Source organism: Gymnodraco acuticeps, unplaced genomic scaffold (genome assembly GCF_902827175.1).
Source record: "Gymnodraco acuticeps unplaced genomic scaffold, fGymAcu1.1, whole genome shotgun sequence".
In the NCBI taxonomy this organism is placed as follows: domain Eukaryota; kingdom Metazoa; phylum Chordata; class Actinopteri; order Perciformes; family Bathydraconidae; genus Gymnodraco; species Gymnodraco acuticeps.
The window spans coordinates 4,678,004-4,705,614 of record NW_022989985.1 but is presented as its reverse complement, the minus strand read 5'-3'; the positions used below and the strand labels follow the sequence as shown (position 1 = coordinate 4,705,614).

The window sequence follows — 27,611 nt, the reverse complement described above, 5'->3', positions numbered from 1 at the left end:
CATTTTGACAGCAGTATAGGGTAGTGTCACAATACTGATAAAACTCAGAGGCAAATATGATGAGAAGCCGCAACAGAGAATACATTTATTCAGAAGAGCGGGGGGGAATATGAAAAATAACACCTGATGGCACAAATAAAAGGGAGGAAACATTGATAGACTCACACGGCAGGGAGCAAAACATTTCCAGGCCAAACATGGGGTATGATAGAAAGGCTTCCTGGCACCCACAACTCTGCAGTGTGTGTGTGTGTGTGTGTGTGTGTGTGTGTGTGTGTGTGTGTGTGTGTGTGTGTGTGTGTGTGTGTGTGTGTGTGTGTGTGTGTGTGTGTGTGTGTGTGTGTGTGTGTGTGTGTGTGTGTGTGTGTGCGTGTGTGTGTGTGTGTGTGTGCGTGTGTGCGTGCACTCACATTCTTATATTACAGTAGCGTCAGTCCTCAGGACCCGGCAGCTGTCCCTTTCATGTGTGCTGTTGTATGAAGGCTTGTTCAGTGTTGTGTCTGTCAGCAGGTCTTATGACTTCAGTAGCTGAGTTCAATCCAACACAACACACCTTATCCTTATAGCCTAGGGCGCAACAGAAACAAAAATCATTCTGAAATTCGCCTAAAACTCTGAAGAAAAAAGCAACAACCACCAAAATGGTTTCTGATGCCTCATTGCATTCAGTAATAGGAACATTTTCCTTAAGCCAAAGCCATTCTGACAGGGTAGGAAATGACATAAGAACAGTGAGGCTCAACTGCCTGCATGCACAGTACAGTATGTATGCATGTGGAGGCCTATTTATGTATATTTAGAGAACATGTGATGATTGAGGCTACAGTCTGTTCTGCTTCACGCTTTTGTAAACACACAATCGACCCAGAACCATCATTTTTACACACACAAATGTGCCGTCTATCTGCACTTAAACACATTCATACTCGTGCATACACACACATATATGCAATAATAAACAAACACACCCATGTGATGCCACCATCCATGCCAGAATCCCCGGTGTTGGTATGTCTGCACCAACAAACCCTGCAGTGTGCACCATCTGTCTGCTCGTTGCCCACAGTGTGTACACATAACTAAGCAAACAAATATGCACATTATAACATCAGTGAAACACATATACATGCATACAGTATAGTCTTCCCCGGGCGCCGTTCAAAATGGCAGCCCACTGCTCCTAACACTAGGATGGGTCAAATGCAGAGAAACAATTTCCCCACGGGGATTAATAAAGTATATCAAAATCAAATCAAAATAGTGTTTCAGCCATAAACAATGCATGACATGACTGACAGGGAGAATTACACAAGCTCCTCAAGGCGACTCGCATCACTCTTCTACTACTGCAGCGTTATCAGTGACAGGCTTTAGATGGACAGGAGGAGAATAGGAAGAGACAGGCCGGCAGACAAGTGAACTTACACACAAAGGCTAGATGTATTTATATTCTTACCTCATGCCTCGTGACATTTACTCTAGAATACAAATCAATAATCAATTAAACAAATGTAACTCACACACCAGGAAGTAGGCTCTACATTACATCAACTAATCTCCATCCCAGCAGGACACCGAAGAACTCACCGGTAGCTTGGAACAGGTGACACACACACACACACACACACACACACACACACACACACACACACAATGCTTCACGCAACTTTTGCCCTTTTTTGTAAATTACGAATCCTCTCACTACTTATCGATTTCCCTTCTCTTTGTTTTCTGTCTTTCCCTCTTTTACGTGTAAGAAATATATTCTCTCTCATCAGTTTTGTGAATCTGAGGTCATCACCTACTAGATCTTAGAACCACAGGGGCATCAAAAAGTTGGCTTCACCTGGTGTGTGTTTGTGTGTGTGAGAGATACTGAGATACTGCCTCGAGCCCTCTGCATGTTCACCAGCACACTCAGCAATACCTCTTTCTCTTTGATCTAAAGTTGAAATATTAAAATGACTGTACATGACTTGTTGAACTCTGATAACTAAAGAAGGGGAGTATTTGGAAGACCAATCCAACTTTTGTCTCACAAATATCATCGTTGGGTAACTGCCAATACTATTTAGCAGATCTGTTAACCCCACAGCATGTTAGGCGACATAAGGCCAGAGTTTATACGCGTCTGTATTTCTGTGACAGGATCATTAAACCAATTGGTAAGAATTGGTGTGAGATCAAGCATTTGTCCACTTCTTTATGATATTCAGCTTATGACAGCTGTGATATAATAAGCACAGCAGTGAGGCCTTGATAGTGATGTCGAAAATTGCCAATGGCATTCATTACAGAGTGCCAGTAGTACTATACAGAGCATCATGGTGTTAAAAGAAAACAAAATAGGCAGTCAAAATGTCGTTCCTTTTGAGAAATTCACCTAAATGAATGTAGTAGAACAACAAAAGAAGACATAGAATAAAAAAGAAAAAACATGCACAAAATGAAAAATAACAAATCAAAAGGAACACCAGAAAAAGTCTGAAATGAAAAAAGGGAACGGAGAGAGACGAGAGCTTTAAGTCAGGGCAGAGAAGGGATGAAGGGATGAAGGGATGCAGTGATGTATAAAGGGATTGTCTGAAGGCAAAAGCTGACTCGTAGCCTAAGTGGCGTCCAACAGAGGCGTCCAACAGAGGCGTCCAACAGAGGCGTCACACAACGGGAGCCCGGCCAGACACAGCAAAGCCCCTTCTGGGAGAATCACTGTTCCCCTGGATCTATGGATGGATTCATTTCACAGTTCTGTTTACTTTTGTCTGTGTCTCTCCCCCCCCCCCCATCTCTCTCTCTCTCCTTGACTTTGCTTGCCTCATCATTTGCTTCTCGTACTTCTGCCCAACCCTCTGTCTCCTTTTTGTCTTCTTTCTCCTTTGAGTCAGTATCCTTAACAGCTTCTGTTTCAGCCTGATTGCCATTTTGTATTCAGCACCACCAGAGACAAATGTGAAGACAAACTTAAAGTTACCAGTCACCCAAATTAGAAGACACAGAGGAAGACTCTGACCTTTAGATAATTGGTTGAATTGCATGTGCGTCAGTCTGAATTGCCTCAGATAAATTGAGGATGTGTTACTGAATATTCAGCTGATACACAGTTGTTTACATAAACATTTTCAAACAATTCATACATCAATATTTAACAATAAGATAAGTTGCTCTTGTTGGAGGGATGTGCCATTTAAGTCTTTTTTGTATTAACTGCACATATTACAGACAAAGATGTTTTTTCCTCTATACTTTCTTTATTTCTTAACCTTAATCTTTTCGTTTTACAGATTCTTGTGTGTATATGTTAAAGGTGGGGTAGGTAAGTTTGAGAAACCGGCTCGAGATACACTTTTTGTTATATTCCATGGAATGCTCTTAACATCCCGATAGCAATGAATATCTTAAGTGCTTTGACAAAAAATCCATAAAAAAATGTCATCTGTGGAAGCCGTAGCGCTGTAAAAAGCACGACCAATCATCTGAGCCGGCCCGGCTAAAATAACTGGATGGCCTACCTGCCTGTCAGCCTTCTATCTGAGCACAAACTTATCTCGTGCCCTCATTGGTCATGTGCGCGTTCGTGTGTGTTGGAGGAGGGGCTCTGTAAGGAAGTGGCAGATTTTTTCCAGTTGTGTATTTTCAAATTCTAGCGCACTCGAGCTGGTTTCTCCAAAATTACCTACCCCACCTATAAGTAATCCTGCCTTTTTTGTGTCTAATGTATATATTTTAAGGTTTGAACATAAAGGTCTGACGTAAGTTTGCAAACTCTTTGGCATATCTGAACTGCAAATAAACTGAACATGAAGTAGAACCATTTTTGTTTCCTGTTTGTGCGAGTTGCAGGTAATTCGAGCAAAAGCAACAGGCTTCTCAGGTCATGACCTCATTAAAATAAAACTAATTCTGACTTTCATATCAAATGAGCAGCTGCTTCGTTGTGGTTATGAAGGTGTCTGTAACCTGAGAGGCTCTGGGAACATAACCTTGGTCTTAGCACAACATCATTTTTAATGGCATTTACTTGAACCATTATTATGTGGCAAATATGACAAAAATCTAGTCTAAAACTTAATTGGGGTAGCTCCACATGCGGGTAAGAGTAACTGCTTAAGATAACCTTAACAAGAATCATGCAGTTAATTGTATTTAATTACTCTACTACATTATCCAATTGTAAGCAAACCTAGAACAAAAGAACATCCTCAAATACTTTTATGGTAGATTTAAATATACCTTATTTTTATTTAGAACAGCCCTAAATTTGTATCTATTGAAAGACACATTGTAATGGTTTCCATAGCGGAGTGACTTCACATTACACAGACTATATTTATGACAGACACAGAAATATCTATATTTCAAAATAGCTTCTTTAAAAGTTTCAGGCTTTTCCTTGAAGCACCAAGGATTCCTCCCCCACACAATGTGTCATCGGAGCAGCCTACACGTCAGAGCTGGCATAAAGCCCACGCTCTATAGTAGCAAACTTTAAAGTGTACCCAGTGATTCATCGTCTTTCATTACACCAAGACCTGAACCATTGTAGTAGTAAACCTTACAAGTTTAGCCGGTGATTCATCCTCTTTCATTACAACAGCACCCACATGCACACACAGACTTCCCCATGTTCTATTCTCACCAGCTCATTTGTCCCTCTAATTCACCCACGTGAGTTTTTCCAATGCCAGAAGCTTCCTTATAAAAACTGCTCGTGCTAAAATCTGATGCAGCTTTCTCATCTTATCCAAAGCACAATTAAAGTTAGCTCTGCAGAGACATTACAAGACACGACTGTCTATCTAAACCAGGGGTGTCCAAACTTTTTTCGCCGAGGGCCACATACAGACAAATATACGAAGGCCTGGGCCACTGAGGTAAGGTATATTGCCTCATAAGTTAGGTTATAAGTCAGCAAAAATAAATCAAATGTAGCTAAATGATGCTTAATACTTGAATATGCTTTAAGAAAAACAACAGCCTACATCACAGCTATCCATAGGGTTTCAATTATGTTGTTAGCAACTCATTCCTTAAAACAGAAGCCTCAGATTGCTGATAAAAGGAAATAGGAAGGGTTTATTTCAAGCAAGTTGTGAAAATAAGTTATTGGGCTTTTTTCTTATAAACTTAGATTTGATAGAAAACATTTTCAACTTTAACTGACTGAATTTGTTTGAAAAGTGGGCTTTTTAACACATGAATACTGTGTAATAGGGGTGGGCGATATGACGATATATATCATCGTGACGATATTAGGTCTCCACGATATGCTTTTTCAGAGATATCGTATCTATGGTGATAAAAAAAAAAAAGAAATTGAAAAATAAACTTTTCCCTTCAGTTATGCTAAAGTCTTTTATTGCACTTCAAGTCTAAAGTTTACATTTGAATTGTTTGGCACTGACTTTTCCTCATTGATGTTTTATGTTTTACTTAGTTATGTTTTACCCTCCTTTTCATGTTTATTGATGTTCACTGCTAGTGCTCAGAAAGTTCATTTTTATACTGAGAAACTGTGCCTTGAAGCCATATCAAAATGTTGAATTGTTCATTCAGGGATTCATTTCAGAAATAAAACCAGCTTGAAATGCTATTTTGGTCTGTTACTCCTTTTTGTTTTAGTTTCTGTTACCTTGTAGGTGCTTGTACTGTTAAGTAACTTGAAAAAATAACCATAATAACCGACAAGAAAAAATATCGTGATATATATCGTCTATCGTGATACTGCTTGAAAAATATCGTGATAATATATTTTTCAATATCGCCCACCCCTATTGTGTAATATCTGTTTTCATCTATATTTAAGAAGTATAATACAAGACAAGCACACGTTTCACCTGTGGGCCATATTTCATTATACTTTTTGAATTAGGGCCGTTTCATAATGGGCCGCGGGCCGCATTTGGCCCCCGATCCGTAGTTTGGACACCCCTGATCTAAACTAATCAGGCCACTTAATACTACCATAGAGTACAATACAATAATTAAAGGCTGGGACAAATGTGAACGCTTTCACCTTTAAAGTACAACATTGTCACATGTTATTGTATATCCGAACATTCATCTTTCAGCACCACGGTTAGCTTGCCGCTGCATCGCTGTAAATCATGTTTTTGTTCTCAAAATAAACAATTATGAATAAGATAACTCAGCTCCCATAATGGGAAAACTGTATTGTGTTCATATTTGAGGACACTGATATTCCCTTTTGTATAATGTACAGACTGGTTTAATGGTCAGTGGGGTTTGCTAGGAATTGATAAGTCACTGTATTGGTACCAACTATCACATAAAAAAAAGCATCTACTATTTCCTTGAATGGATAATGTAGTCTGGCATTGGTGTGCAAAGAGAATACTTATGAGCAGCAGCAGGAGAGATTGAATTATTAAAGCAGAAAAGGAGACATGGGAAGGACAGAGACGAACAGATGGCTAATGAAAAGAAGGATTCCCAGTCTGGAGACAATGAGGGACACTACGGTCCCACTGTGCAGAAATAATAAAAGAGTGAACTTTCTCTTGGTTTTAAGTCTCTTGATAGTTAGAAGTCACAGATGTAGTCACAGAAATGTCTGATGGATACTAACGTCCTCCCAATGCATGCTCTGATTCAAGTCTACATGATTGTCTTAGTGTTTTTATGAAAAATATTCAGTTTTCAGCATTCCCAGAAGAGAAATTGACATTTTCCTTATAAGAATGAAATGATGTGCATGTTCAAAAACAACAACAGATTTTGTTGTTTTCTTTTTGTACTGACATTAGGGCAAAACAAAGTATTTACCACATGCACAAACAAATGGCTTTTTCAGTTTCTGCTGCATGACATTTTAAAAGATGGAAGATCCATATCCACTTCTGAGATGTTACGACTGGGTGGGGGTGTGCTACGTCTGAGCTGAATCACTTATCATGTCATTAAGGTAAAGAGCGATAATAAACACATCACATCCGCAGATAACTCATTTGGAAATTTCTCAGGTGTGTAATTGGCAAAGGTGCAGAACCAACGAATATTTGGGCTAAATGTCAAACTTGTATTCAACGATAATTAAAGGAACAGGCTACGAAATGAATCCTTTTTTAAATAAAATAACAGATCAATTGTATAGAAGAATAGAAAAAGTGATATTGCGCTTGAGTAGCTTTGTAATAAATCCTAGTCAAAGATATCATATCAAACTCACCCCTGATTCTGTGGAGCTCATTGCTAAAATACAGAGTGCCAACAGTCCAATGTGCCTCACAGCAACAAAACACACTCGTAGGACTGAGGGACAAAGAGTTAATAGGTGATATGTGTGTCCAGAAGTTATGCGTCAGCTGGTTTTACGACAGCAGATGTGCACATCAATGAGAACGGGAATCCTTGGTCACATGAGAGCGTGCAGCACTTTAATGTCAGACCAAGGAATTAACACGTTTGTAGATTAACATGACTCATTTTGAGAGCCTGCCATCTTGTAAAGGAATACAACACTCCTGAGTCCTGACACTTCTTAGTTTAGAATTACAGCCCAGCAACCCTCTTAAAAATCTCTGCTATTTGTCCTTGAGATGGAAAGTTAGGGAAATATGGAGAGATGGAGGCAGAAAGACAAAGGGACAAAAAGAGACAAAGAAGAGAGGTAAGCAATAAGCATACAAAGTGGTTAAATGAAAGGCGGTAAAGTAGGAATGTGGACATTTAAGTACAATGTAAAGTAACGCTGTAACGTGATAAGCCTTTTATAGAAACCACTCTGGCCTGCTGTGGTCATAATTATTACTTGGAAATAGCAGCCACCTGTTGGAGGGGGAAACTCCAGAGCAACACAGAGTGGCTTAATGTTTATTTTATTAGCTTTTCTTTTAATGACTGATTTTAGATGCCATTTTCTTAATGTCTTTCATTTTTTGTAAAGCACTTTGAATTGCCTTGTGTTGAAAAGTGCTATATAAATAAACTTGCCTTGCCTTGCCTTGCCTTGCCTTGCCTTGCCTTGCCTTGCCTTGCCTTGCCTTGCCTTGCCTTGCCTTGCCTTGCTTGCCTTGCCTTGCCTTGCCTTGCCTTGCCTTGCCTTGCCTGCCTTGCCTTGCCTTGCCTTGCCTTGCCTTGCCTTGCCTTGCCTTGCCTTGCCTTGCCTTGCCTTGCCTTGCCTTGCCTTGCCTTGCCTTGCCTTGCCTTGCCTTGCCTTGCCTTGCCTTGCCTTGCCTTGCCTTGCCTCACACCATCAACATATTACATAAAGACAGAAGACCAACAATTAAAGATATTACTGATATAACTTCATTATATGAAGATTAAAATGTACATTAAAATAGAGTGAGATAAGAAACAAAACATGCACACATTGAATTCCTGCACATTAAAAACCAGTCTAAGTATCAACATTTGGAGAAATTAACAAACTCAATACATTTTGAAATCAGATGACTTGACACGATACCACACAAACACAATATCTTAAATAAATACAGTTATTGATTGTTGTTCTGTAAGGGATTGCTGCATAGCAACAACGCAGTTCTGGAGAACATGTTGCAAAGCTTCATTCATTTTCAAATGTATACAAGTCTAGTTGGTGTAGATTCATAAAAGGAAGAGAGAATACATGTCCAATACTTAACTGAGGTAAGTCCATTCTGGATGATATTTATTCAAACGCTTTCTCTAATATTCAACAGTTCAGTGAAGAAAACTATTCAAAAGTGCGAGTCCAGAAGGAAATTAGAACACTAAGCATCTTAAATGATGGCAACAGCTAGTCATATCTACAGTAGGCTACGGGCCTTAAATATTGGTCAGCTTCCCTCAGAACGCTAAGCCATTTATTTATTTAAAGCACATTAGATGTGGCTGTAAAACATTTACAGCATTTTGTCTGACGAATCAAAAACGTCAACAATTTAATGCAGAGCAACTGTTATTCAGATTTGTTCTGATTTAGTCTAACATGATAGCCAACATTGTTTCAGGTGTCATTTGTCCCAGTATCATACATTACAATTGGAGGGTATTAGTCCCCTAATACCTCTTGAACCCCTTTACTCTTCAACTGCTATTTATAATATAGTGTGTTGATTTGGATGGCAGAAATACTTCTTAATGATATTCTAGTCACCAAAATGTTAAACTCTAAATAAAATCACTCTTCCATTTCCTCACAGATATCTGGTCGAGAAGAGATAGTGATGGGGAAATCTGGTCCAAAGAAGGAACTCAGTTTCTCTCCCTTTAGGCAAGTCTTACACATATTTAGGCTACACATATTTATCATTGTTTTCCTGTTTACTATTTTATTTTATTTCAAAACAAACCATACAAGCTAATGCTTATATGTTTCCTATCTAACAACTGTTGTGTTAATGACTGCTCAGGTGGAGACGACATGCAGCCAATAACAGGAGGTTCTGCATCGTTTGGATCAACAGGATAGTGAATAAGCAGGTGGAGAAGCAAACCGCTGAGATAAATGCAGAACTTCTCGACTTGTGGTATACGCTGACAGAGACGATGTCTGATATTCAGAATCTGAGAGAGATGGTGTCTGAGATTCAAGAGCTTGGAGAGATGGCGGTAGCAGCAAATCAGATATTCCTAAATTACACGAGGCAGGAGCAAGAGGAGAGAGTCCTATTAAGGTGCCACAGAAGAATCGAGCAAGAATACATGGAGGAAAGCAAAGAGGAGGAAAAGGATGAAGCGAACTCTGTGAATTTGGAGACATTAAGGTATAACCTTTCTAAAAAAATATGTTATACTTTCAGCCTCTTCGTAGTAAAGAAACCAACATCATCTGAGGTAGAGGAAAGCAGGAACGTCTGCATGTAGAGACAGAAGGAAAGCTGAGAAACACTGGAATGATGTTGATGTGTGTTATTTTCTCTGCTGTGGATAACACTTTGCTAATGTGATAATCATGTGCCATATTGCTCTCACACAGTCAGAGCCCTGATGTAGGAACCAGTGACGCCGCCAATGATTCTGTCCCCAGCTCACCGCCAGCTATATTTGAGGAAGAGGAAAACCAAGAGATGTCATCAGATGTTGCCACTGTCGCTGACACCAGCCGGTTAAAGGAATACTCGAGGAGTCCCTTTGATCCCGGGTTCACTACCGCGGGACTCGGGTGTGAGGAGGAAAGAGTCCGAGTGGATGGAACAAAAGAGGAGGAAGAGGAGGAGAAAGAGGATGTGCAGACGGAGAGACAATGGAAGGAATGGATGGACAAACAGGAAATGAGAGGGCACACTTACAAAGTAAAGCAAGTTGACCAACAGAATACTGAAAAACCGAGAGAGGCAGCACATCCACAGAAAGAGGTGATGCAAAACCCAAAAGAGGTCAAAGCTGTGAAAAAAATGAAGACCCTTTTCTTTGACCTCATGAATCCTGTTAAATTCCATAAATGGGAGAGATTCGAAGATGAAGACTGAAGAATCGGCTCGGTTTCATTTATCCGTTCGCCATGCTTCATAAATCATCCAAGATTTTGAGTATTATGTACAATAATCAGGAATAAAACATTGTGCATCTCCGTGTCTGCAGTGTGTTGGTGGAGCAGTGTGTATCAGAGTGATTTATGAGACTGTCCGAGGCGGAAAATGATAGTGGGGCTTTTTGTTAACCTTTTATCCACCGTATAAAATCACATTTTCCCAAATGACGTGCTTTCTTCACCCCACTCCCACTTTTAAAAGAAACTGGTACATTATGGTCTTGTGTTTTTCAAAAACTGAGATATAGTCAATAGTTCAAAAGGTTAAACCGTTCTGTTCAAATGTTTCCAGACGCCTACCTTAGCTTTCATCATGGCAATAAAATATTAATACACATCCATCTGAAAGCTTCCTCAAAACTTTAAAGAGTGTCCATCTTAAAAGGGACCTATCATGCAAAATGCACTTTGTGATGTCTTTTATACATAAATATGTGTCCCCGGTGCATCGGGGAACTCACGCAGCGTCAGAAAATAAAACCCTCTCTCTTTTCCTCCATACCCAAATCTTTTAAAAACGGGTGTACAACGAGCGGATACAGATTTCCATCCGCTGTGACGTTGGCGGACCCACAGAAAGTTGCTATCAGAAACAATGCCTGACGTGTCACCTTGTGATAAACCCGCAAGAGAAAAAGCATTTGAGCTCCATACTGTTTCAGAAATAATCCTTGATGTGGTTTAGAACAGGATGGCGTTTTATCACAGCAGAATTTAACTTTATCTCCGGTAGAATTCTGATCAGGCATTAGCTCCGCCTCCTCTTTTTTTCTTTTTTTCAAGCTAAGGACCCAAGATCCGCGTTTCTCTAACAGGGCTGCAAAAGAGGGGTTTGAGCAGTATGAGGCACGGCTACAATGGGTGATCTGTTTGGTATTTTGAAAAAAAAACTTCACAGACATGTTTTGAATAGGTATGGCCCTACAATATATTTGTGAAATATAGCATGATAGGTCCACTTTAAGTCTCAAAGGTTAGAGCTAGGATCTTACTCATACATACAATGAGTCATGACAGAGGTTTCAGACTTATTTAAAAACACAGATGTATACTTTTGATTCCTTCAATCAATTGATAAATAAATGCTCATATAAATTACTTATTGAGAAGGGAGGATTTTCTAGGAAAAATATGAACAGAGCAATAGGCAAGCTAATTACACAGGCTCTTTGTAGTTGAGGAAAAACACCTGGCTTCTGCAGTACTCAGAGAGCCGTCCAAGATATGGGATTAGGTAGAGCACCACACTCAGACTGGTGTTAATAACAGCAGTCACTTATATCGTATGCAACCTTGAATTGTACATACAATAAAACGCAAATGAACATTCACAGCATTATGACTTAAGAAAAAAACTATAATAATATCCTATCTTTCATTGTGCTCACCACCTCCCTCTCTGCAATGAAACTTGTACATAACAAATTGTAGTTAAATGTACATGAGATATAAGGTGGTCACTGCAGCAAGAATGTGTAGATAACATGAAACATAGCGTAGTTTATTTGTAACATAAAACGGTCAAATAACACTAAAACTGATGCCTCAAAGATAACATTTTGTTAAATGTGTGCACGTGCCCACACACACTTACACACGCACAGACACACACACGGACACACACACACACACACGGACACACACACAAACACAGAAAGGTGGAACTTTGTTTACTTCGGACTGCAAACTCCTTTGAAAAACAAACTACAAAGCTGAAGTTAAACTATGTATCAGGGAGAGAAAAGTGCAGTCATGCTTTTTATATTCATTCAAATTACCTTACCTCACCTCCATAAAGAGAATATGATTTATATGCATGATTGATGTCCAATATCTTTAACTTTCTTAAAGCTATTTTACAAATGCCTCTTCATCTCAAGAGAGTGCAGAAAGTGGCCTTGGTTTGATATTAATGGAGGTTAAGCATCACATTCATCCAGCCAGCCAGCAGCCTCTATAATCAGTCCCTGCCAAGCAGTCTCCTGTCTTCTCTCCAGAAATCCACATCAGCACCAGCAGGTGGCACTAAATACCTTTCAAGCTCCAGACTAATTCAGCATCAAGTTCAGCAGTGCTAAAAAGGAGTTCACGGTGATGCAGGCCCTTTCTATAGTAAGATAAACACTGATGTAATTCTGTCAGATTCAGACTGAGTTGACCATCAGCTGATCCCCAGGCTGCATGTAGAGGCAAAATGAAAGCGGATAAATACTGGATATAGGTGTTGATGTCTGCTATTTCCGCTGCTGTGGATAACACTTTGCTAATTCGATAATCATTTGCCAGATTGCTCTCACACAGTCAGAGCCCTGAGTTAAACCACCGGTGAAGATGAAAGCTTCACAGAGACAACCATAAAAAAAGATTATTGGCGTTAAGGGACGGACTTACTTCATCTAATGCCTTAAATTAAAAAGACCTATAAAACAATATAGGCAGACGGAAAGCAAAACACATAACAAATGAAAATACAGCTTCAACTGAGTTTAATCTCAGTTGTCTACCATAGTCAACTCTAAAAGTCAACTTTTAAGGTCATGACGGAGTGAAAAGACAGATACTTTACAGAAGACTTTAAAGCCTTAAAGACACACTACACTGTAACAGGCTAGCTACAAAATACAATATTAATCCATAATTAAGTACAATTGTTTGGTCTGAACCATACGTGGCTGAATAATTGTCAGCTGTTCCAATGTCTGTGAAGTATTTCCTCAACCTCTCTGTCCTTTGAAACTTCCCACAGACTGATTTAAGGGAAATTAGCTGGCTGTATCACTGAGCAGTGAGCACTGACCTGAAATGATGGTGATGTGTGCACCATCAATGCCACACACACACACACTTCCTCTCTATGATGTGAAATGACACCAACCAATAAAAAATAATGTTAAAATCACAGCAATGTAAGACATGTTCAAAAGATGTATGCGACTATCTGTATCGTACACATTACGATACGTTATCATTCAGGTACAATTATGTCACAGAACAGCACTCTTTCAGTGTCTGCAACCACTGTTATGTTCATTACATCCGACAAGCAGGGAACAAAACAAACCTCGCAATTATGAGGTGCATCCTTCCACACCAATGTATCAGGACAGCAGCATGTCTGCAGGCTGTCTGCCTGCTCCACGTTCACACAAGCTAGCAGGCAAATTATCTAAAAGCGACCCGGAGTCAGCCTGAATGTCTTTCATCACCTTTGTGAGAAGATTGAATTTGCCACATTGTCTTAACTGTTGTGTATGACCTCAATGTTTAATGTCCGAGGTAAAAGAACAACAGGATGGGCTGGAAGTTAGCAACTCTCATTGTTGATCGTATTTCAGTGATATTAACTGGATAATGTCTGTTATCCAAGTTAAAAAAACAAACAAAAATACTATTACTTTTATCATAGCAGCATGCAATATTTTGTTACATTAATAATCAGGGTATTTGTTTGACCCTGACCTATTCACTATACATGAGCAACAATAAGCTCTGCTTAGTGGGGAAAGTAAGGATGTCTTACAGTCTATTGAACAAGAAACCCAACACATCCAGACACAAACTGATGCACAAAAAGGTAAAGCAATCCATAAGCCACAAGTATAAATCGACACACAAACCCAACTTTGAGTCACCTCATATTCAACCTCTCATATGTGAAGAAAATCTAATCTAAATCTAAAATCAAAGAGAGGTCAAGAAAATAAATTCAAGCAATGCTGTCCCTTTGTCCCATCCACCACACAACCATAAAAACACCAAGAAGTACATTATTATTGAAAGAAACTCCTCGGAAACTGAAATAAGTACAGCCTCATCTTATGGTGCACAATTGTATTTGGAACATTCTAGGGGGCATTTTTTACAGCTAGTGGCACTGCAGTGATAATTGGCAGGAAGGAAAGTTGCTCTCTGGGTGTTTCTCAATGTCGAGGACGCTTCCTTGGTTGGACATGTCTTCCGAGTCACTTGCTTCAGAAGCGAGGCAAGAATCCTTCCTAGCCTCAGAAAACGAAGAATGGTGGAACAGGCTAACAGGTGTGCAGGTGTGCGTCATATGCGAGGCCCCGCCTTAAATTGAGCGCTATTTCCGCCAAAGATTTGGAAATTGGTCCGTGCGCAAAGTATTGTGGGGATTTTAAGACCGCGGAGGATACACATGTGCAGCTTCGTAATTTCTCGCTACGAAGGACGCCGGGCTCGGTAGAATTCCAAGGAGCCTGGACATACAGTCCTTCGGCGGGACTCGATAACGAAGTATCCTTGAAATAGTGGCTCTGGAGCATCCCTCTTTGACATTGAGAAACACCCTCTAAGTCAATCAGTCTTAAATATGTTCACGTCCACTTTCTGTACATGAATCGCTGATTACTGGGCTTTAGTGAAGAGGAATCTAATAAAAAAACATTGGATGAGGAACTAAAGAAATTACTTCCCATTGTATTTCCCCAACTCACACGCCACTCTACCTCTCCTCCATCAACAAGCCTGGTTCAGCCTCTCCCTGTTGTCTCTCTCTGGATCAATATAGTGCTGTTCAACGGATTACAATGACTTGCTAGAATCCCCCACGGACACACTCCGATGTTCCCTGGAGTTTTAAAGGATTGTCAAAATGTACAATTGTGATCTGCTAACAAGAGGGCAAGAGTTCTGTGTTAAGACATATTCAAGTATTTTAGACCTACATTTGTTTATATGTAACAGCGATACAAGTGCAATTGCACTGCCGTATTTGTGTGCTCCAGAGAAGATCATTCTATAATCAGTCAGAGCTGAGGGATTAACCGATTGTTTCAATTAATTCAAATGTATGGTTTAGGACAATGCTCAAATTAAACTTGCTTTTCACCTCCACCATGGTAAATGCAGTAAGGAAATGCCAGGTCTTCCCTACGTTACTGTATTTATTATGTAACACAGGAGATAACTAAACTGTGGAACGACCTGCCCTTGCTAATCAGACAGGCTCCCACACTGTCTGTTTTTAAATCCCGTCTTAAAACCCACCTCTTCTCCTTAGCATTCGAAACCAAGTAGATTGTTGCTTTTATTTGATTTCAGTAGTCTATTGTTTTTACTATATGGCTGTTTTTATTTTTATTTTGTAATTGTTACGTTTATTCTGGTTTGTTTTGTGTTCGTATCTTTTATGTGATTTTATACTTATTTTTATGTTTTGTGAGCTGAGCTGTGTGATTTTATATGTTACGTATCTCTCTGTACAGGCACTTTGGTCTGGAGGTTTTAAAGTGCTTTATAAATAAAGTTGGATTGGATTGGGTAACAACATTTAATTTTTAGGGGGAAAAACATCTCATCATCATTTCAGAGATGTAAACCACTGTCAGGCTATTTTGTTTTGTAACGGTTTGAGTTGGGTAGATGTGTCCCAAATAGGCTAAACATGAAACTCATGAGGTATCAACGTGACAATAGGTAAATCAGCTCATTTAAATGTCGAGTGGGTTTTTAAATAGAATTAGTCACATTTATATATAACAAAATGATTATATATGGAAGGATATTCATATGCGTGTGTGTATTTAAAAAGGTGTATCATACATTGCACAGGAAACTCAACAGCCCACGTCTTTAACTGGAATAATAGGAGGCACACTGTCCAAGTCTTATTATGCAGTACATCAAATGCACAGCCATGTTCCATATCAAGCCTATGACTCAGAGACTATTGGGACAGCTTGATCCATGCTGCAGGAAAGCTAATTTGCACATATTCAATATCCACTCACCACTGAGGAAGTGGGGTCTATATTGAGTTGCAAATGACCTAGGTGTGATTAGCATGAGGAGCAGCAAATAAATACACAAACAGCCTTTGGTTACAGTGTTGTTTTGTCCGGGAAGAATGACCACAGCCCACCTGTGCCATATAATTGTTGTCTGTTTGCTGTCCGTCTGCCTGGGTTTTATCCTTTTTTTCCTCATTTACACTCAACCCACTTATAAAAGCTGTCATAGCTCAATTGGTAGGTTGTTACATTTCAAGAGTGTCAGGGTTTGAGTTTGAGAGCGACACAATAAATAGCAGATACAAAAGCTTTGTTTGGGCTCTTAAACAAGAACATTGTCAGTCAGCGTATCCCTTCATTCAAACAATAACAACTGTCTGTTTCTAGAGGATCAACACATATCATAGCAGGCCTTTGATGACTGCTAAGTGTAATTTGACCCTCCTCTCTTAACATACACACACAAACAGACCCACACAAAGGCTCCTACGCCGACTGACCCACCACTTTGATCAGGCTGGAATAAGTGATGATTAATCTATGTGGGAGGGCAGCATTAAGAGTAAAAAAAGCCAAGTCCCTGGCTCCATCTATAGATTTAAAGGTTGATCCCTCTCTACCTGCTCTCATTACTCTGACTGAAAATCATGTCTGCCATCGCTGTCTGCGTTTCTTAATGTATATGTGCCTGCTTGATCATTGCATGATGCTGCATTAAGCATGAAGAGGAGGAGCTTTATCCTCCTTCAGTGTAAGAGGAAACACATCAATATATTTTTCTCTCTTTGTGTAATGCTGCTATTCATAAAAGGGGCATTGACACTACCCCAGTCATTCAGCAGTCTACACTGTCTTCCTTAACCTTGTTTACAATGACACTCAGAGGCTCAGACAAGTGCAGTGTGTGGGTGTGCATGTCTGTGTAAACATTATTTGTTTATGTGCTTGTGAATGTGTATACTACTGCAATTGGATTGGCTGAGATTGCTGAGAACAACGCTCCAGGGTAACACAGTGTCACACTGCAGAGTTCCCATCTTGCAATTCACAGGCTGTTCCTCACAGGCAGGGATGTCTTTTGGATTTGTCCTCCGAAAGCTATTGTAAAAAGGAAAAGTGTCCTATCAGGGAAGCCATGGATCATAAAATGGGAATGGGATATAGACCAGGGAGTTAGAGACAATGCAGGTAAGGTTATCATTTAAAGACACACTCTTCTGATGAGTGATGAAAGGAAGGAAAAGGGGATTCATAGTTTCTTGGAGCCGAGGGCAATGACTTGCAAAAACAGGTTGGTGGTTTAGAGTATAAGGTTTCTGCTGATCAGGTGAGAGTTCATCAGGCTATTGAACTTAGTTCTGAAAGGTTTAGCAGACAGTTAAAAACTATTCACTGTAATAGTCAGTGTGAGGATCTGCAACTTCCCTGTATTTGATATCATTAGAAAGTGATTGGCCGTGTTGTTTTTCAGACAAAACAGGAACTTGGAAGACAATCATTAAGCATATAATAAAACTATAAGCATGTTCTAGAGAGAATTTCATTTTTACATTTTGAAAATAATAGTGGAGTGGAGTTTCCTTTTGAACTGCTTGTTTCTTCTTTTGTGCTAGCAGGTCACTAGTTCATAGCAGGGCTAACAGATAGATACTCAGCATAGCCATACGTTTTTTGATGCACCAAACTAGCACCTCCTCAAATGCTGACAAGTCTTGTGAAGACAAAGACCAAGCATATACCTCGGCTTCCTGGCTCATAGGAAACACTGTATCAACAGCGACACCTCGGTATCTCCTTAAACTTAAATTAAATCAGCATTTACTGCTCACTATTACACTTGTCTACAGATAAAACCACTCGAACACTCTATCATAGGTTGTTCACAGATTGTAATGGCAGTGAAAGAGGGAACTCAGATGTGTGGGAGGCACTACAAGACACTTAATCACAAAGTGAGAGCAAAATCCCATCAACATCCCCAAATGGTGTCAGTCATATACTTTTGTGAGAATGTTCGCGATGCCAGACAGCTTCGAGGGCAGCATCAATCATGTGCTTGTCAGTGCATACGTGTTACAATCGATGGTCCCCTGGCTGTAATAAATCCAAATTTGAGCTGACATCAGGACACTTCAAAACGAGGACACAGGCGGTTTCCGAACAGCCACAAGTGAGACACGTGATCCTACAGGACATCCAAACATTGCTCATTTTCTGATATACGTGTCGCTGCATTATCAAAAGAGCCTGGTCTTGACAGCAAAAATCTAACAAGGTGGTGTTGAATTTCGTCAGCAAACATTGAAGCACACTATGCAATCTGCTTTCTCCTTTATGGCCATCAAACTGGAATATGCTTCCAACTGAGCTTAAATGAAGCTCAGATTTTCACTAGTTTTCCCATAGTGCAAAAAAAATGATTTTGGGCAGCAAGTCTTGCATAGATTAACTTCACTGTGATTTGAGATGTTAGTTTAAATGAATGTTAAAGTTATATTGATTAAATGTTCCAGTAATTATATTGTATAAATATACACAGTGTTATAGGCACTAGAAAATGTTTCGATGTTTTTTGATTGTTGAGTGAACCTTCCCATAGCCTCAAAGATATCCAAATGCATGCCTTATAACTAGTATTTATTCAGTTGCAGTATTTCAAAACGCAACTCGGTTAGATAAAGGATAAAGCATGTATCAAAGCCATGTTCTTCTAAAAACAGGTGTATTTGCCATATACTCTATTGTACATGCACAAAACATTATCACCCTGTCTGTGAAACAATTTAATGTATTAATTATCCAGAAGACATATTTTACATCTGATATATTTAGCATTAGACTGTGAACGTATCGTCTCAGTGACACAAAAACCTACTTCCCTGGCTTGTAAGTGTTAAATATTTTATAGTACTCCATATGAGCTGAGCAGAAGAAATTGAGAGGGATGAAGACTGAGAAGAACTGCAAGCAAGCTCAACCCCAGTTACAGCACAAAATACAAACTTACTTGTTCAAAAAGACTCTTGTTTTTGCTAAAATATCTGAAAATACACTAGGCATGTTGTGCATAGGCTACTTAAAAACTAATTGAATATTCATATGAAAAGAAGGCTACTAGCAAAAGAAAAGTAAGTTATCTCATATGATGGAAACAGAAGTGATTAAAGATGATAAGGAAAGGTGACAAGAGCTTCAGTAGCAGGTTGATCCAATGCATTTATTTATTTGTTGCACCATTGTGTCACTTGCATTTGTTTTGATTATGTAATAGGTTGCATTGTAATAGAGTCCTGCAATTCTGTGAATGTTTTTAACTTGATGTCCAGTTTATAAGGCTATTACTCTTGTCTGAGATGCTGCTGCCATACCCCAAATTACATCCAATATTCATAAACCCTACCATAGAAAACTACACATCACTTGATCAAACATAGACTGTACTGTGTAAATATGGATACGATAAAGATGGGTGTAGTGCACACAAGAGTGTAAGGCTACCAGCACAAGAAAAGCAAGTACTGTAGGCCTGGCTGATAGCTCCTGGACGATTATGGAGTGAGAGTGTGTTGGATAGAAAAACAATGCCAAAGCTTCACTCACCATTAAAACATGTTGGATGTCCTGGGCTCTCTTTTAAAAAGGCAGCAGCTCTAACTGGGCCCTTCCCTGTGTGAAGTATGGCTCCAGGGTGTTTGGTGATGAACATCAGTCGGGCCATGTTTCAAAGGTAATACAGACTGGGCATTTGATACCGCACAGAAAGTTAAGATACAATAAATAATGCTTGGGTTAAATAACATGCAACAAATGCCTCGACTAATCCTTGGCAAGCACTCACAAACTGTTTCCATCTTTGTATAAAAGGAACAGGTAACGTTTTGACCGGATTGGTCTCAGTCATATCCCAACAGGTCCGGACAAACGCAGGGTCCAGTGGGAAAGAAGGACGGGTTCACGGTAACGTAATGATCACATTTAGTCGCTAACAAATAGATACAACTTTGTTCACTATTGAACCGCATTGAACCCGCTAGTACGCTAAATTCCCTCGCTTTGTGGACCCTTGTATTTCCGGTGCGGTAACGTTAGTATCATAAATTCGTATACGGTTGGTTTAAGCGCACTCATATTGGAGTTATGCATAGAAACCTATCCTGGCTTCCGGTTGAGAAACGTCTGCAATCTCGTGTTATCACTTTTGTAAAAAATGTCCAATTTAGCAAAAGACCACTGTATTTTTATGATCAAATAGTTTACACAAGAGATGAGCATGACCATAAGACTAGACAAGCTACATCAGGCCATCTACTGGCACCTAAACCCAGGACATATCTTCTGAAATCTTCTGTGTCTTATAGAGCTATAAAGGAATGGAACTCATTGCCAAACTACCTTACTGAAATAGAGTCCAGAGCCTCTTTCAAGAAGAGATTGAAGGGCCATCTACTAATGACCATGTACCCGTGTGAGCTGTGAACCCTAATTTAATTTGATCTCATATTTTGTACTGGTGGGTGTCTAGTGCACTCATACTTGGCTGAGTTTGATAATGAAAGTGGATGAGATTGTTGATGATGTTGGAAATTGTTGATGATATGGGTGATGTTGTTAATGATGTCAGGAATTATGTCTTGAATGTTGTTGTATTATTGGCCTACTTTTTGTTTTGTATTGTTAAAAGCTCAGGGCAGAGTTAAGTATCTATGCCTATATCGAAGTAATGGTGTTCATGAAAGGCTTCAAGGTGAGTAATGATAGAAGGGCAGCTCTACCTGAACTTAAGGTCAGCGAGACAAATGAAGCTTAGCGCAAGTTCAGACAGGAAGACCTATCACTCCGTATTGCACGTCATGGCAATACTCGCTCCCTGCATCTAAATGAGAGGGAGCGCCACTCCTCAGCTAACCTATCACTCCCCTCCATTTACAAGCCTAATCATCGCACCTGTTAATCCCTCTATATATGCTCTCCCCTTTCCTATCAGCTGTCTTCCAGGTGTCAACATGCAACCCTCCTCCACCCCTTCGCCTCCTGCTTTCAACTCAGGACCAAGCTTAACCTTCTCCCTTCCAACCGGACCTAACCACTTATCACCACCACCAGTGTCTAGACCCAGGGGGGTTCATCGGAAACGGTTCTTCCCTTCCCGATTTATATCCTACAAAACCTGGGCCTAATCGCCAAAACACCATTTCATTCACTTGTTATAAACTGTCATTATGTTTCAATTATATAATGTGACCGATAATAAATATGTATTCCATACATCACGTCTCTCCTGATTGAACTACAATAGGGAAGACCAGAAGACTGTTCAATTGGAAAATGGAGCTTAACTGACACAAACGCTAAACTTAATCTATTTCGTCAATATAAATTAGTCTACTGTATTCATTTAGTAAAGGTAGTAGATTTGACAGCATAGAATGAGTGAAGAATTTTGAATTAGGTAATGACCTACTTTGCTTAAGGGCTAACATGCATTGTATTGAAACCTCTGTAGATCCAATATATCTGTAATAGACTTAGAATAGAAAGTTCCTATAAATTATGAGATGTTAAATTATAGCGACATAATGAGGAAGAACATGACAAATCCAGCAACAATGCTAACTATCTCATCTCAAAGAGGTGTCCAAAGTGTGTTTCAGTCTAATCGTATTAAATAGTGTGACCCTGCTCTCCGATTTGATATACTAACCAATCTTAATATGTTGCTGAACATAGACAACTCTTATAAATTATGCTCTTATCAAGCTCCACATTTGTGGAATCAGCTTCCAGTTTGTGTTCGGGCGGCAGACAGCCTATCTGTTTTTAAGAGTACGCTTAAGACTTTCCTTTTTGATAAAGCTTATAGTGATAAAATAAAATCTTTAATCATTGACGTAGATACGTTGTGCCTCTTCACCTATACATTTTAGTTCTTACTCCTTCACTTAAATCCTAAAAACTTAAATCTTATATTTAAAACTTTATCCAAACCTTTCCTCTCTATGACCTCTCAAGGTTTATTAGAGGGTAACAGGTTGCAGAGAACGCCTAGCCCGGCCGGGGAGTGTGGAACATAGTCACTGACCCACTCCTACCTCTGACAAATTCAGGTTCCAATGGGGACCTCTCTCCCTGCGTGTGCCTCTCCACCTTTGTTTCCTACTTCTTACTTGCTACCCTTTTCCCTCAACCTATCCCAAGGGAGTGCATGTATGTAGACACGTTAGTTTGGCTGCTATAGGCTTGGACTGTTGGGGGGGGCACCTTACTCCGTCTTTCTGGCTGTTTGTACCTGTGTACTCTCATGTTCCGATTAACCCAGTTTCCCCAAAATCTCTTTTTTGTGTCCATATATACGCCGGGATCCTGAGTCGAGGCTAATCCTGTTGCTGTGGTCGTGTGTCCTGGATCCTCTATCCTGAGCACTGGATCTGAGTCCTGGACTTCGGGTCGTGGCTGAACCTGTCTCTGCGGTCCTGCCAGACTCTCACCATACTACTGGCTCCCACAAAATTGCTGACATCCTCGTGGATTCATCTTCCTATTATACACACATGCATTTCCAACCATTTGGACTACCTATGTTGTAAATGTATTATCTTTTCAATTTACACACGGCATCTATTGCACGTCTGTCCGTCCTGGGAGAGGGATCCCTCCTCTGTTGCTCTCCCTGAGGTTTCTCCCATTTTCCCCTTTAAACTGTGGGGTTTCTTTGGAAGTTTTTCCTTGTACGATGTGAGGGTCTAAGGACAGAGGATGTCGTATTGTCATACTGATATTCTGTACACACTGTGAAGACCACTGAGACAAATGTAACATTTGTGATATTGGGCTATATAAATAAACATTGATTGATTGATTGATTATACATTTCTATTTTGCAAGCAAAAGTTAAATGTGCTTACTTTGTTTTTTTTCTTTGGAGTCAATTATTAAATGACTTCCTGAACTTGGCATTAATCCCTCCCATCATTAGCTTTTCAAATCAAGCTGAGACACAGTGTTATGCCCAATATATCCTATTTAAATTAATGAAATTGTGGCTAGGAGTTTTATGCTCTCATTTTGGTAATGAAAAGTTGTATACACTCACCTAAACTGGATTTGTGGATGACTGTAGAAGTGTGTAACTTTGAGTTATAATCCTTGATGGGCAAGGAAAGTGTTAAGGCAGCATATAAATGCATTGTCAATAATATTGCAGTCAATAAGCATGCACAAAATGCAGATGCATCTGTAGACCTTTTTAGCTCAATTACCAGCCTGTATTGTGATGTTGAGTGTTCATTTCAGTGACATTTTTGTCCTATAACACTTGATTTCCCCCCAAGTAATTTAATAAAGCATGTCTTATCTCGGTCTAACCTCTTCTGTTGTAATCTCCTCTCTCTTTACTTCTGTTTGTCTCATCTTCTTCTATCACACATCAAATCATCTTCATCTCTCATCTAATCTCAGTTGACCTCATCTCATCCCCTCATTACATCTCATTCCATTTCTTCTTTCTTACATCCTTACATAATAGACTAAAATCATACAGTATTTCTTAGATATGTGATTGCACATATTCAGTCAAGCTAACAACAAATTATTATCACTGACTGTAGTGAAACTTGAGAAGATGATGCCGTCACTTCGTGTTTACCACGGCTCTCCTCATATGTGAAAGAATCCAACAAATGAACAACAGATGCTTGAATAAACACGGCAACAACAGAAAAAACCTACTAGGTCACACTGAATGCTAAGACTTTATTTGGCGAAGTGAGATCCCTGTGTATTATGTAACTGACCTGGTAAGTGCTGTGATGAAACTGCAAGATCCGTTGAAATTAAGTCCTCATTAATAGTTGCTCTCTTTTACCTCTTCAACTGAGTGCATTGCACTTCTCATATAGATTAATATAGACTCAGATCTATGGCCATAACTTCAGTGGGGAGAAGTGTTCATATGCTAAATCACTTTTAGACAGCAATCTGGATGATGCTCAGAAAAGCAGACCTGAAACACTTCAAGAGTGCTGTGATGAAAAGCTTTGCAATAACTGCTGCCAGTGATACAAAATGCACTTAATGTGCACACATATCTTCAATATTATTCCTTTTGACAGTTGTGTCAAATATCATAACAGCCAATCTGAACTGACAAGCCCTGAATGAATAGTGCATTGGATTCATATCAGGGGATAAGGCATGGTTCCAGACATGACACTTATTTATTATTTGCATTAGGTATTTTGTTTACCATATTATTTTATTTAAAATATATTTCGCAGACCTTGTGGGCTGTTCGTCATTTATGTGATAGTAGCCTTAACTATCCTCTTGCTGATATCCTTTTGTTCGTGTTTCTTCTAGGGCTCTCTGACTCAGCATGGCTAGCAGTGTGGGAATATACTTGCCATCAATCTCCAACAATGCTGGTGGCGTCGCTTATAACCACCTCCCAACAGGCCACTTTTCATGAAAAGGAAATCCATGATGAACCTTTGAGCTCTCATTGGCCTGTTGCAGCCACTGTCTACTGGCAAGGATACTGTGACAGATGGACTGAGAAGCTAGGGCACACAATCCCTATAGTGGGGGGGGGGGGGGGTAATGATGTGAGCAGGCAAAAGGAGGCTGCCATCAGAGACTGTAGCCTGAGTATATCTTATCAGTGAGTCTATAATTGAAATAATCCTTTACACAGCCAGGATGTCTGCAGTGGGTGAATGTGTTGGTTACATGAGGAAAAAACCAAGCAACTCGTGAAATAAGATTGTTGTAGGTGATGATCACATACACTGGCATTGGCTGTAGGCATGGCCCATACGAGCTATAGGACAGAGTTAAGAAAGCAGTGGACTGAGCGCATCACATGATACAAGCTTGTCTCCGTTATTTGATTTCCTGGTCAATGCCCGCCTCCTTAAATATATTGATTTTTGGAAATAGCCTTACTTGATAGAAACATAATCCACAATATGCGTGATTTTATACTCACAGAATCACTTGCGTTTTTACGCAGCTGATCCTCCTCTCCCACCACCACGGCCGGGTCCACCACGAGTTTCTCGAAGCACGCCGAGCCGAGAGAGGAGCTCTTCTGCTGGTACGTGATCAGCTGGGATATGGCGAGTTTGGGGCTTCCATGCGCAGTCAGCTCGGGTTTGCTCCCCGTGGCTCCAGAAGCTGCGCCAAGAGGATGCAGAGGCTGCCCTTCGCTGCTGGTGGCGGGGACCTGGTCGCTTCCATGGGACTTCACTTCTCCTTCAAAAGACGCTGGAGGAGTGGAACACAGATTCGGCTGAGACGACGAGAACACCCGGTCCAACTGTTTCTTTTTCCTCTTAAACATCCATAACCCCGATTCCTTTTTGCTGCCCTCCGCGCCCCCGGAACTCCGACGCTCAGATCCCAGTTTAGGACTGAGCCAAGGCTTGGTTTTCTCCTGGAAATTCTTCCACATCCTCCTCTGGTAGGATAGAGACTCCTGTCCTTTGCCGCTGCTCTCATGCTTAGGTGATTTCTTCTCCATGGTGCTTGTGCAGCAGCCAGCCAGCCTGAGCACACTGAACAGTGGAAGGATGTCACAGTTGGGCTGCTGCCGTGCGGGAGCACTTCCACTGATGATTAGGTTTAGAGCGCCAAGAAGGATACGCACAATGTGATAATGGAGGGGGTGTTAGTCTTCCAAGCCTTGTAAAATGCCGATGCATGCAGCCCGTAAATTGGATGCCTTGCACGGTGCAGCACGTTGGATAGACTGGAAGTAATAGCCCCATCTATTGAAGATTCTAAGCTGTGAAGTTGGAGCACATGCAGTGACTTCTTCAAAAATATATAATGCTTGGTGAGGCTCCGGGTGGTTGTTGATTACCGGTCCACTGTACTTTACAAGGGTTAAGTCAAACTTCCACATTAATTGTGCTATTCAAATGAAGACTGCACCACGCCTCCTTCTGGCCAACCGTGTCACTGGATAATATGTGTGCTGGTGATTGCATAACACAACCCCACAATGCCTCGTGGAGATGTTTATAATACTCTGTTGTCACCCCATCCCAGTGTATCTCTTTTTTGTTAGTGCATGGTGATTTTCAGCCACCAGATTATTCCTCCAAAGCATTGACCTTGGTAAAGCCGGAGCAGACAGAGAGTCCAGTGAAACCTCAGAGGTTTGAAAGACGTGTACTGTGTGGATGTTCTTGCACTGTGAACGTTATCACCCACATGCAGCAGTGAGCACGCAGCACTGAACAGCCTCTTCTCCTTTTAGATGCTGTGCTGCTGCGCTGTAATAACTCATTACGTTTTACCCTCTGGCCATTGTTTCAATGCAGGACTCTTCTTTGCCCCTGGTTAATATTGTTCCCACTTTCACTTAAACAAGCAAACAGAGACAATAATTACTAGTAATTACACATGTACACAGTACGAAGAAGGTCAGAGAATGACCTTTTATTTGCAAACAGGGCTGATGTAAAATAGAATAGAATAGAATAGTTTAATGTCATTATACATGTACAATGAGATAAATGCGTATACCTTTCAAGGGTGCCATCAAAACAAAAACAAAACATCACAACATAAGACAACAAAATACACGCAGCATACATACTTAGGAATAAGGGATAAAGGAATATAAAAGAGAGTAAGTGAGAGTAGCTGCTTGCATGGTCATTTATTCATGTGACGTCACACACTAATATGACCCTGGTATCACTTGTAGAAGTAACGATGGAGGTGTGATTGGTGCTAATAATGCTTTCTGTTGCAAGCACTTGGCTTCGACCCTCTAATAATTAGAAAAGGATAATCAGCTTGCAATGTTGTGTGATGATTTATAGCAGCAATGACCAGAGTACATCATACTTGACAAATAGTCATGTGTTTGAGTAATCGGGTTATTTATCAAACCTTGGATGAGAATCCAATAAAGACTTTTGTTGAGGCCTGGGATCCTCCCTCCTTCCTGCAAAATGAAACACTTGAATTACAACCAGGAGGGCACTGGCGGCACACAGTGGATTGCCCTGAGGCCCTCTCTCAGTTAAGTAGATGGAGATGGGAGAATGTGAGCCAAACAATGCCTGTCATCGGCTTTCTGGAGAACTGATGAGTCTGCATTAAGCAGGCCTTTCCTCTTAATAAGCCTGGACCGGTTGATAAGAGACGAATCTGCAGTATCTGCGGCCGTTAAAAATTCTGAATCCTGTACACTGTCTGCATTTGCATTAACTGTAATGCAGTGGCACAGTACAGCTTGAGTCACATTGTATGATAAATAGTTCAGGTTTTGTGTATATAAAACATGATAAGGCCATTTTCACTGTGTTGCCTCTCGGATTGAGAGTAAATCTCAATGTACAATAAATATGTAATTATATTGTGTGCAATAA

The 27,611-nt window shown here is 40.2% G+C and overlaps 1 protein-coding gene across 4 annotated transcripts in view; it reads right to left on the bottom strand.

Annotated features, from left to right (window-relative positions):
* Positions 1–26,146, bottom strand: part of mctp1a (multiple C2 domains, transmembrane 1a) — a 139,120-nt gene extending 112,974 nt beyond the window's left edge. For all 4 annotated transcript variants that reach the window (XM_034212706.1, XM_034212708.1, XM_034212707.1 and 1 more), the window contains exon 1: positions 25,214–26,146. In XM_034212706.1, the coding sequence (XP_034068597.1) occupies positions 25,214–25,747 (534 nt within the window). In that variant the 5' untranslated portion in view covers positions 25,748–26,146. The remainder of the gene's footprint in view (positions 1–25,213) is intronic.
* Positions 26,147–27,611: the final 1,465 nt, after the last annotated feature.